The 10,982-nt window shown below is 41.5% G+C and overlaps 2 protein-coding genes across 2 annotated transcripts in view; one reads left to right on the plus strand and one right to left on the minus strand.

Moving 5' to 3' along the window:
- The window catches only part of LOC108054991 (Dynein heavy chain at 36C), a 28,271-nt gene extending 20,758 nt beyond the window's left edge, over window positions 1-7,513 (minus strand). Inside the window, exons 1-8 of the mRNA XM_017138157.3 lie at window positions 7,373-7,513; window positions 6,405-6,945; window positions 6,084-6,308; window positions 3,639-3,801; window positions 2,904-3,137; window positions 1,270-2,849; window positions 1,089-1,211; window positions 688-841 (exon numbers count right to left, since the gene is read on the minus strand). Coding sequence (XP_016993646.2) covers window positions 688-841; window positions 1,089-1,211; window positions 1,270-2,849; window positions 2,904-3,137; window positions 3,639-3,801; window positions 6,084-6,308; window positions 6,405-6,937 — 3,012 coding nt within the window. The 5' untranslated portion in view covers window positions 6,938-6,945; window positions 7,373-7,513. The remainder of the gene's footprint in view (window positions 1-687; window positions 842-1,088; window positions 1,212-1,269; window positions 2,850-2,903; window positions 3,138-3,638; window positions 3,802-6,083; window positions 6,309-6,404; window positions 6,946-7,372) is intronic.
- Window positions 7,274-10,623, plus strand: mEFTs (elongation factor Ts, mitochondrial). Its single transcript, XM_017138168.3, has 3 exons — window positions 7,274-7,847; window positions 9,042-9,290; window positions 9,961-10,623. The coding sequence occupies exons 1-3, from the start codon at window positions 7,671-7,673 to the stop codon at window positions 10,489-10,491; spliced, it is 957 nt and encodes a 318-aa protein (XP_016993657.2). The 5' UTR covers window positions 7,274-7,670; the 3' UTR covers window positions 10,492-10,623.
- Window positions 10,624-10,982: the final 359 nt, after the last annotated feature.

The raw sequence follows: 10,982 nt of genomic DNA on the forward strand, positions 1-10,982 counted from the left end.
TCCTATAGCAGCTTTATAATAAATTAGTCCGATTCCTGTTAAATTTAATTCGAAATTCAGAAATATACAAACAAAATCATATCCTAGAAGAGAATACAATAAAAACCAAAGAAGCTACAATTTATTTCCTATTATTTTCCCATTAATTTTCCGATCGTTCCTAAGGCAGCTATATGATATAGTCGTTCAATTTTTTTTATTTAAACTTAATCCAAAATTCAAAACTATATATAAAACATTATTTTCAAAAATAGAAGTTAATATTTTAAAAAACACCGCAACTAGAATTTGTTTCCATTATTTTTCCGATTATTCCTATGGGAGCTATACTATAGGATATAATTGTCCGATCCGGCTGGTTCCGACTTGTATACCTGCACTAGAAAAAAGACTTTTGGGAAAGTTTCAACCCGATGGCTTCAAAACGGACAGACGGACATGGCTAGATCGACTCGACTAGTGATGCTGATCAATAATATATATACTTTGTAGGGTAGGAAACGTCTCCTTCACAGCGTTGCAAACTTCTGACTGAAATCTTAATGCCCTCTGCAAGGGTATAGCAACATACACAGAAACAATCTTAAAGATACCGATGAAGTAGGAATTTAAAAATATTTGTTTTTTATTCGGGCACATAACCAACAAGAACTAATCTTAAAGACACCGACTAGGTGGCAAACTCACCTTATCCACGGCACTGAACCGTCGCCCCTCCTCGGGCATCTGCTGCTGAATGTCCGGGCTGCTGAAGATGGGTTCCAGGTACATCCAGGTGGCCTGCACGCGCAGCCACTCGTCCAGGATCTCCTGAAGCAGCATGAGCTTGGCCTCCCACTTACTGCAAAAGGACAACAAAGGTTAGCAATGTGTGACTTGTCTGCCGCTGACATTGACGGGCCAACAAAAAGCTGAACAACTGGACGGGATAATGGGAATGCTTAGCGCTCTACATGCTTAGAAACTGATTAAAAGATAATTGGAAGTAAAATTCCCCGAAAACAAAAACTATTTAAAGCCAAAATGTGCTTAAAACATCAAAGGACATCGTTTTTGTTTCAAATAACAGCCCAAATCGATTCACTTACAGAATGTCCGCCTCGAATGGTTTAATGTAGGGTGAGCTCTTCATCGTCTGCGTTTTGATGATTTGATCGTCCAGCAATATTTGGATGTCGTCCACAGCAGCCAGTTTGTATGTGCCGGAATCCCTGCGGGAGGCATTTCAATTACAGGAGACATCCCTCGAACAAGAATGGGAGTACATACCTGTAGGGCGATATGGCGAACTCGACACCTTCCCACTCGTTGACCATCTTGGCCATCGCCCTCTCCAAATTGTTCTCCTTGGTGGCGCTCTCTGAAATGGCCTCGAACTTGGGCACATACTCGTCCAGCTGGTACTCGATGATCTTCTCCAGCGTCAGCTCGGGCGACACCTTGATGGGGAAGCCAATAATCTCGGATACCAGTTCCCAATGGCGGGCCTTCATTCCTGGATTACCCAATGTATTTATAATAGGCATGTGCTCGCGGAAGGCCTCGATTTGGGCCTTGACATCCTGAATGAGCTGCATCGTGATGGGATGCTCGCCCATCTGCTTGTCTAGTTTTTGGATAATGCGATACAAGTTGGACACATCGCCATCAATCTCGTCGGGGTCAAAGGAGCCAACTTGAGAGTGCATCCACAGGTCCCATTTGTCCATGAAATCCTGGCCAGCATCAAATAGGGTTTTGTACGGTTTAAGTTGGTCGTGTGCTTTCTTTCTCATGGGATATTGGGAAAGATCCCAGCCGTAAGAGGTTTCCTCTTCGTTAATTTGATCAATTGTCTCCATGGCCTGGACTAATCTCTGATCCAGCACCCCAGCTCGCTTCTTGTACCTGGACAGTTGCTTAATGTCGCCCCAGGTGTCGTAGGTTTGCACCTGCTCGTAATAATTTTGCAGTTCCCGGCGGAATAGCTCGATGCGTTTCTTGAGCAGCTCCTGATACTCGATGACCTTCTCGGCAATAATTGCACGATGTTGCTCAAAGATCGACGGAAGCTTTAGATACCACTGGAAGGAGTTGCTGTTGTTCTTGATCTCCAGCGGGGAGTACAGAGTGTGGTCCATCAGCCAAAGGATTTCACTCATGTTGACCTTAAGTCTTGCCTCCATTTCTGGCACTAAATTCTCCTCTGCATGGACCACATAGGCCTTTAGTTGCATCAATTCGGCCGTGTCCTTGGGCACAGTTAGAGCCTTCTTGGCAATAGCATCGTATTCCTTGCCCAACCGAGAGATCCTTGCCTGCTGATCGGTCACCATCCTAGCCAGCAAATCCAACTGAAGCTGCCGGCACAAGCTTTCCAGGTGAGTGATGAACTTATCCCTGTGGAACTCGTAGAAACCCATTCGGATCACGGCCCACACTTCTTTGGCGATGCGATCCTCCTTCTCCTTGTACTCGTAAACCATTTCCGTATACTGTTCGAAGGTGGCATCGCCCTCCATGAAGTTACCCACCCTTTCCGCATCGCTTCCATTTATTAGATCAATGAACGGATCAAAGTCCTGCAGTCGCAATTCTGGTCCGATGCGCTGATCCTCCAACATGGCACAAATCCGGTTCTTCGTCTCCTGAACGATGCTATCGGGAACCGTCGGTGTGAGGAAGATCTTCTTGGACACGATCAGATCGGTGTAGAGCTTGCTCTCAATCCGCGGCAGCATCTGGATGCTCAATAGGATCGAGTCTATGACGCGAAGCAATTCGCTTTGTACTTTCGAAAAGCTGGGATTGAACTGGATCGTGTCCTCGTCGGCCAGCATTACGGAGATTTCGAAGCCTGGATTAGAATGCTGCGAGAAATGTAATATTTTAATATTATAACTTTACATTCATCAATTACTAACCCCATAGTCGCAAATAAAGTCCGCATATTCCTTCAGACTCCTTATGCAAATGTCCTCCAGTTGTTGGGTCATCAGAGCGGCAACGCAGTTAAAGAATCGCTTGACCAGCGTAAAACGACGGATGTCTGGTAATTGTCCTCGTTTGCTGGCCTTCAGCAGGGAGGAGTGAATTTCGCCGTACCAGCTCTCTTCCAGCAATGTCTTTCCATTGTCGATGTGGGAACCACACAAATACTGCCAAGGACAAGTCATTATTAGAAGGGTTTAAATATTTAAAAGAGATTTTAATAATATAAATAATTTTTAACTTAACAGATGATTGATTTTATCTCTTCAATGATTTCTTAAAGTAAATTAAGAGTGAAAGATGTACAGGGCAGTACCAGGAAGTCGCTCAAAAAGTTGACACACTTTTAAAGTTGAAAAAAAAAAGAAGTGGAAATAAAAAATATTTTAGTCTTGGGCTTTACTTTCACTCTTTTCACGCTACATTTTTTCCCAATTTCCCAGAAATTTGGTGGAATATTTTAAAGCGATTTTTATTAGAATGACGCAATGATGTCGTACTGAATATTTTATTTTGGAAATGCCCATATATATCTACATCAAACAAGCCTGCCAAATCTTTAAAACTCTTTCTTTTGCAGCTCTTACTACAACGATAAAAAATATTTACCATGTTCCCAAGTAATTTATAACGATATAGTTTCTGTAATAATCCTCATTAGATCTTACCACAAACGAAAATAATGAAAATGGGGTCTCGATTTTTCCCAACTCCTTGATGTCGATTAAGGACTTATCCTTATATTTCATGCTCCAGAGCTCCAAGATGCTGGCCACACTTCGATGTATGCAGAAGAGCGTTTTCATCAGGACATTGCGATTCTCGTCGTAGCTGTCGAATAAATTGGATTGGTTGGGATGAGAATATGGCCACAGTTTGTACCGTCTTTTTATGCAAATTATCTCGAGACTAAGGGAAAACTTTTCACTCCAGCTATTCCGTCACAGCCCATTAAACAGTGCAGGGAACCGCAACCGCCCAACCACAGGAGCACCCAGCGGGCAACCACCCAGCGACCGAACCACAAAAAGCACCTAAGGCCCTCCTTAATGATGCCAAATGCTCGAAGGCAATAAATTAGCAAAGCTCACGCGGACGTGGATATCGATGGGCCTTCGACCCACTTTGCACCCAAAAAAAAAACTAAACAGAAACCACATAAGAGCTTGGGTTGAGCTCGCATTAAAGACGCTCGAGAAGAGCGAAGACGTTTTCTAAAAGTATATGTACCTTTTTGTTCTTTATGAAAGCATTTTTTGAAAAGTCTTAAATGTATGGTAAATAAATTCAAAAAGCAAATAATAATAATACAACATTATCAGGTATTTTTTTTTAAGCATCCTTCACTTCGCTTTCTTCAAAAGTTAAAAATGTGTCATACAGTAAAAAGTAAAATCAAGAAAGTAGTTTAGTATATTGTTACATACTTTTAAAGTTTCTTATAAGATATTTCAATATACTCAATTACTCTATACTTTATAATACTAAGACACTCAATAGTTTTTCCATTCTCATTTTCTGATAATCACCAATTTTACTTAGCTTAATTTAAGAGTGCATCAATCATTACTGATGCTGGTGAATAGAGCCATTGTTTAACTTTCGAGAAGACAAAAGGATAACCAAAGTTTTTGATATTCTCACAATAGACAAAGTCAGCACTGATAACCGCACAATGCGATGATGTGCTTCAAAATCCCTTTCCCCCGGTGTCACAAACAAGTTCAATTCATTTTTAAGCATATCCTCTTTGCAATTTATGTCGGGCGGAATCTCTGGGCCGCGGCATTATCCCTCGTTCCCCTCCAGCTGCTAAAAATGCTGTTGCTCATCAAATGTCAAACCAATACACAGGAGGACTTAACTTTCTGGAGCTTCCATTTTCGCATCCACACAGCCTTTTCCACTTTTCCATTTCCGTGGCATTGTAGTTGAAAAAGTGCGGTTAAAAAGTTTTTGGCACGCCGCAAAGCGATTTCTCGCGTTCTCCCCCGATTGCAAGAAGCTTTTAATAATGTCGCACGACTTTCGTTATTTTCCTTATTTTCTTAACGCTTTTCCCCCACTTTTCCCCTGTGTGCCAGGCAACTTTGTCAGTTATTTTCATAAGATTTCGCGCGCTGCCGACTCAAAGGGCAATTCATTTCGTAAAAATCGGATTGGGGTTTTAATCCACAATAAAGCCAAGGCATCCGTGAATATAAAAGTACATATGTGGGGGCGTGATTCTGGGCTCGAGTGTTTGGTTGGGTGTAATTGCATGTCAATTGCACGCCTTTTTTGCCAAATGCGAGGCAGGCAGTTACAGGGGAAGTTACATACAACACTCGCATTCAATTATGGCAACTTTTTCTTTTTCCCACTTTTTTCCTGCCTCCTCTTTACAATGCGCACAATTTACTTGGCACTTGGTGCGGGTGTAATTTATTTTAATTAAAAAATTTGAATTTTCCACATGCGGGGAAGCTCTAACTTTAATTTGGCCTTCGTATGCATTGTTTTTCCCACTTTTTGTACATGAAGAGCGCAAACATTTCAGCGCCAGTCATTATCAATTAGAGAAATCTGGTTCTATACTCTTAAAATCCATTTGGCTTAAGGAAAGTTTCGATTTGATACACCAAATAAAATCAAAAAAGGCTAAATCCATGCGGAAATTGTTTTTAAATAAAAATCGAACCCTTTTCGGTTTGATTTTTTTTTTATAGTCTTAAAATCTATTTGGCTTAAAAATTTCATTTTTTATTTACTGTTTAAATAAAAATCGTATATATTTTTCTGGCAAAGTCATTCTCAATTTGGATCATTTTGGCTTAAGAAAGTTTCGATTTGATACGCAAAATAAAATGATAAAAATGAATGCGAAAATTATTTTTAAATAAAAGTCGAACCCTTTTCGGTGTGACATCTACATATTCATTTGTTTGTTTTATAGACTTAAAATCCATTTGGCTGGAAATTTTCACTTGTTCTTTATTTACTTTTATTTCACTGGGAGTCATTTTCAATTTGAATTATATTGGCTTAAGGAAAGTTTCCATTTTTGGTTTGGCCATTTTGGAGCATAAAAATAGTATTTATATATTAAATTATTGATGGCCAATCCAACTCACCGATATCGCCAGAAGTTCGTCATGGATTGCACCTCTTTCCGCTCGGCGGTATCGAATTTTCCACCCACTCCTTCTTTAGTCAGTCGATCGAGAACCGTGTGACGCAGGACAAAGTCTACAACGGCCTTTTTCATGGCGAAAACATAATCCGCCCGGACCTCGGCTATGTTCTCATTCAGGGCAGTCTGCCATTTGTAGAGCAACGGAGGCACAAGATCGGTTATTCTGTAATTATAAGCAGTTTAGATTTAATTGGGATATTATTTTTGGTTTTTAAAATCCAATACAAATCTTATTTAAAGTTAGGTATGGTTTACCCACCTCTTGAGAATCTTCTTGCTCAACGGAGACACGTGAATCGTGTCGATTCCGTGCTTGATGTAGTAGTAATAACGCAGAATCTCGCGCTCCTCCTGGTCGGGAAAGGGCACGGCACACTGGGCGGCCAGCTCCGGGTCCTGGTCGTCGTCCATGTGCAGTATGAGCTCGACCAGCTTGCGCCGGAAATGCTCGCGCTCCAGTCGCATGGTCATGTAGTTGGCCTTGGCCACCGTGCTTTCGCGCTTCCTCTGGCGTTTCTTTTGCTGTTTTTTGTAGCAGAGGATGTTGTCGGGCAGGTCGGACTGCATCTTTCCGTCCAGCAGCGAGCTGGCGCACTCCGGCATGTTCAGTTCGTACCACAGGCGACGCGACTTGTACTCCGGATTGGCCTTGGACTGCAGGATACTTTGCAGGACATCGGGCTTGGGTCGGGTGTACAGCATCTTCGACTTGTCGCACAGGCGGCGGGCACCGCATATGGACGTGAAGCTGGGGATGCTGATCTCCCGATTCGGATTCTGTCTGCCCTGCATGGTGTAGCCTGAAATACAAATAAAATGTATTATAAACGAACGAAATTATCAATAATAAAAAAAAGGTATATGACCTATATTTTATTTTTGACAATATATTAATTTTTTCTCTCAAAGTTTAATGTTATACAATTTAAGTTCATAAACCACTGAATTAATTTTATTTTTCAACTTTTTGAAAATTCAAGTTTTGAACCGAAGCGGTTATAAACGGTATAGCGGTTGTGGTCTCCACTACACGTTGTGGGCAAACGATAGTTGCGCAACTATCGATAGCAAGCGAACAGCTGTTCGGCACACGCGCCTGGCCGGCTTTTTTGCCATCCCTAACGCTCGAATTGTGCAACCCGGAAAATTGTCAAAATTTTCATAGTGTCCAAATAAATTACACACACCGGACACACACAAAACCGGCAAATTGGCCTGCCGACTCACCACTCGTTCACCTATCGAGGCAACACACACGGTTTGGATTAATTCGCGCCGCAACGCGATTAATTAAACTGACTCGATCCGAACATACGAGGGAGCTGAAAACAAATGCAAATCACACACAGAGTTTTCCGTTGTTTAGAATGAATTGATTTTCCTGGCAACTACATAACGACAGGTCGAAAACAAGGAAAAACAAACAAGCCAGAGAGTTGCCCGTGGCAGCAGGCAAAGAGCAACAAGTCTACACACATCACCCCCCAAAAATCATCTGTTTAGTTTGAACTTCGGTTGGCACAAAATGTTGCTGCAAAGAATTTTCACCCGCGCTTTCCACTCCACGCGGCAACTTTACGCCGGAACTGGTAGCTCCGGAGGTCTGGAGAAGAGCGCTCTGGCGGCCCTGAGGAAAAAGACCGGCTACACCTTCGCCAACTGCAAGAAAGCTCTGGAAAAGCACAACAACGATGTCGGATTGGTGGGTTATTGGGTTATTCTTTCAGTTTATTGTAAACGATCTAGCAGCTTCTTTGTATCTGGAGCATTCCTGAAGCCAGAATCCTTCACAATATATTTGCTATTTAGGATTATGACTTTAATGCATATGGGCACTTCCAAAAAAAAGTCCACCAAGCCAAAAACCTTGAAACTTGAATAAAACATATTTCCACATGATTTTGCCCCGATATTAGTTTCTAATTAGTTGGATACTGAGCTTAACTACAAATTTGGAGCATAGTTTGATTATTTTTATGACAAACCCCACCAATATACGCAAAAATCAGTTTTTGGCTATTTTTTTGTTATTTTTTGGACCTGTCTTCTGTTGTAAATTTATCCTATAGGAATGCTAATATGTGACATTTTTCTGTACTGAATGCTTCATTCACATGCTAAACTATTAAGTTAAAAGCAAAACATCCAGCAATTGAGAGATAGAGGTAAAGAAATCCGCTTTACAAAACAGTCGGAAAAAATGTCCCGAGCGACATGTCCCGAGCGAATGTGGTTGAAACTGCATAAAAAAAAAACGGCAAAGAATTTTTGAGTAAAACCAAAAGCATTTCACAGCGACATGTTTGAACAACATTCTAAAAAAAATCGCATTCAAATATTCCATCAGAATTTGCTAATTTCTGGTGTTGTATGAACTTCCCCGAAATCCACTTCTATTTTTGTCCCGAGCGAATACGGCAGTTTTTTACCGATATCTTAAAAACTAAAAGTGGTACAAAATTAAGATTTTTCCCAAAAATAGAGCTTGGGAAGAGTGAAAAGAAAAGCCCATAATTAAAATTAAAATCCATTGTTTTACAATTTTTTTTCAACTTTAAAGGTGTGCAAATGTCCCGAGCGACATTTTGGAAGTGCCCATATTACTTATTTTTCATGATATTGCTAAAGTTCTATAATTTGAATCCGCTGTTCGCAGCTGTTAAAATGTATATTTACCATTTTACATAACTATTTGCCTTTAGTTACTGAAGCCAATAATTGAAATTAGAGCCTCACAGTCATAAATACTTCACTCGCAGCCACAAAGCATTATAATTATTATAATATTTATACTAATTAGGTTTAAGTACTCTCATGCAGCCGCTGCATCGTTTACAACCAAAATTATTTCCTTAGACTATGTATCTTATCTTATTATAAATTCCACATTTTAAAGGCTGAAAAGTGGCTGCATGAACAGGCCCAGACGCTCGGCTGGTCAAAGGCCACCAAACTCGCAGATCGAGCCACCGCCCAGGGTCTGATTGGAGTCCTCATCCGCGGCAATCGCGGTGCCATGGTCGAACTCAACTGCGAGACGGATTTCGTGGCCAGGAACGACACCTTCAAGCGGTTCGTGGACCATGTTGCCTGCATGTGTCTGCACTACACGGATTTGACGGACTTCGATGGGGATCTGTGGAAGGTGAGAAGGATGAACAAATTTAATAGACATAGCTTAGTATCCCGCTTAGTAACAAAAATAAAAGTAATAGTAAATACAAATTATCAACCAAACAAATGTTTAAGAATTCTGTTTTTTTAGAGCTTGTAAATTCTAGTTGATTAATTTGATTTTAAAGTATTTGAACTAGAGCCCTGCATGAATGGATTCAATGAATTATTTTGAATTTTTTGTTTTATATGAATGAATTAATTAAAATTTTGAGTTTAATAGAATTGAATGAATTTGAATTTTGAGTTTAATAGAATTGAATGAATGAATGGCATAAATTCCGAAATAATCCAAACGACAATTTTTATTGAAGAAGAAAGGGCCATCATTTTGTGATTAAATCTGCATGAATTTTATTATCTAAGCAGTTAACATTGATTTGTTATAAATTTTCCACTTTTTGTTCTCAAAAGAAAGCACAAAAAAAATCTGGAAAATTAAAAAAAATGCATAAAAATTATTCATTTTTTCATTCAATTTAAAATGAATTAGAAAAACATTTAATTTATTTAACACAGAATTTAATCAGAATTTTCATAATACAAAAATTTAATGATTCACGAAGGGCTCTAGTTTGAACATACCTAAAAACTCTTCGGCTTTATAAATCGGCCTTGTATTAAAATATCTACCTTTCCAGCTCGGCTTCGATGCGGACGCCCTTAAGAACCTGCGCACCGAGGAGGGTCGCACTCTGGGCGACCACCTGGCCCTGTTGATCGGAGCCATCGGCGAGAATGCCAGCATCCGACGGGCACTGTGCTTCAAGGTCAACAACGATCTGAAACTAGTCGGCTACGCCCACCCGGCACCCACCAACGTAGGCAGCACCGAGGGCATCACCCAGGTGGGCAAGTACGGAGCGATCGTGGCCTACAGATCGACTCACAAGCTGCTGGACTTTGAATTCCACAAGAGCATCTGCCAGCAGATCGTGGGAATGAAGCCTTCCAAGATCGGGGAGTACGACAAGGACAAGCCGGCCGAGAACAAGGACGACGAGACGTGCCTGATCCACCAGGAGTACCTCCTGGATGCGGATAAGACTGTGGGCGAGGCTTTGCAGGATCACAACTGCGAGGTCGTCGACTACCATCGCTTCGAGTGCGGCGAGCAGACGGAACGCACGCTCGAGGCGATCATTCGCTCCCAGCACCAGAGCAGCAATTAACTAGCCCCTAAGCAGACTCTAGCTCACTAAATTGTTATACGCACCAGCCGAAGATTGTTAGACGCGAAATTCTGGACATAGATCGGTTCAAAATTTGCATGTGAAACAAGTAAAACAGCCAGAACGATCGGATCTGCCTGTGTTATTTAAATACTCCATGAGTCATGGCAAAAAATTGGGGTAACCGCCGAGGGGAATGCGACTGCTATTCGCTGCGTGCGCCTGCGCAGAACGGGAAGCACGCTTGAGTGGCTTCCGGCGGCCGAAACGTTGAGACTCGAAGGGGCAAATCGGGCGAATGGACAACGCCAGCAGAATGAACTGTTTATGAACGTGTTTTGTTCTGCAGCCGGTAATTACCCGCTCGTCATGCGATAGCCCAAAAGAAAGAAAGGTTCTTGTGCGGGGGCAAAGGCAAAACAGGCACCAAAACGCCAGGTGAAGGTACTCAGTGCTCCTCTTTCTGCACTGCCACAGGTTTACTGGGGGTT

This window comes from Drosophila takahashii, chromosome 2L (assembly GCF_030179915.1).
Source record: "Drosophila takahashii strain IR98-3 E-12201 chromosome 2L, DtakHiC1v2, whole genome shotgun sequence".
NCBI lineage: Eukaryota > Metazoa > Arthropoda > Insecta > Diptera > Drosophilidae > Drosophila > Drosophila takahashii.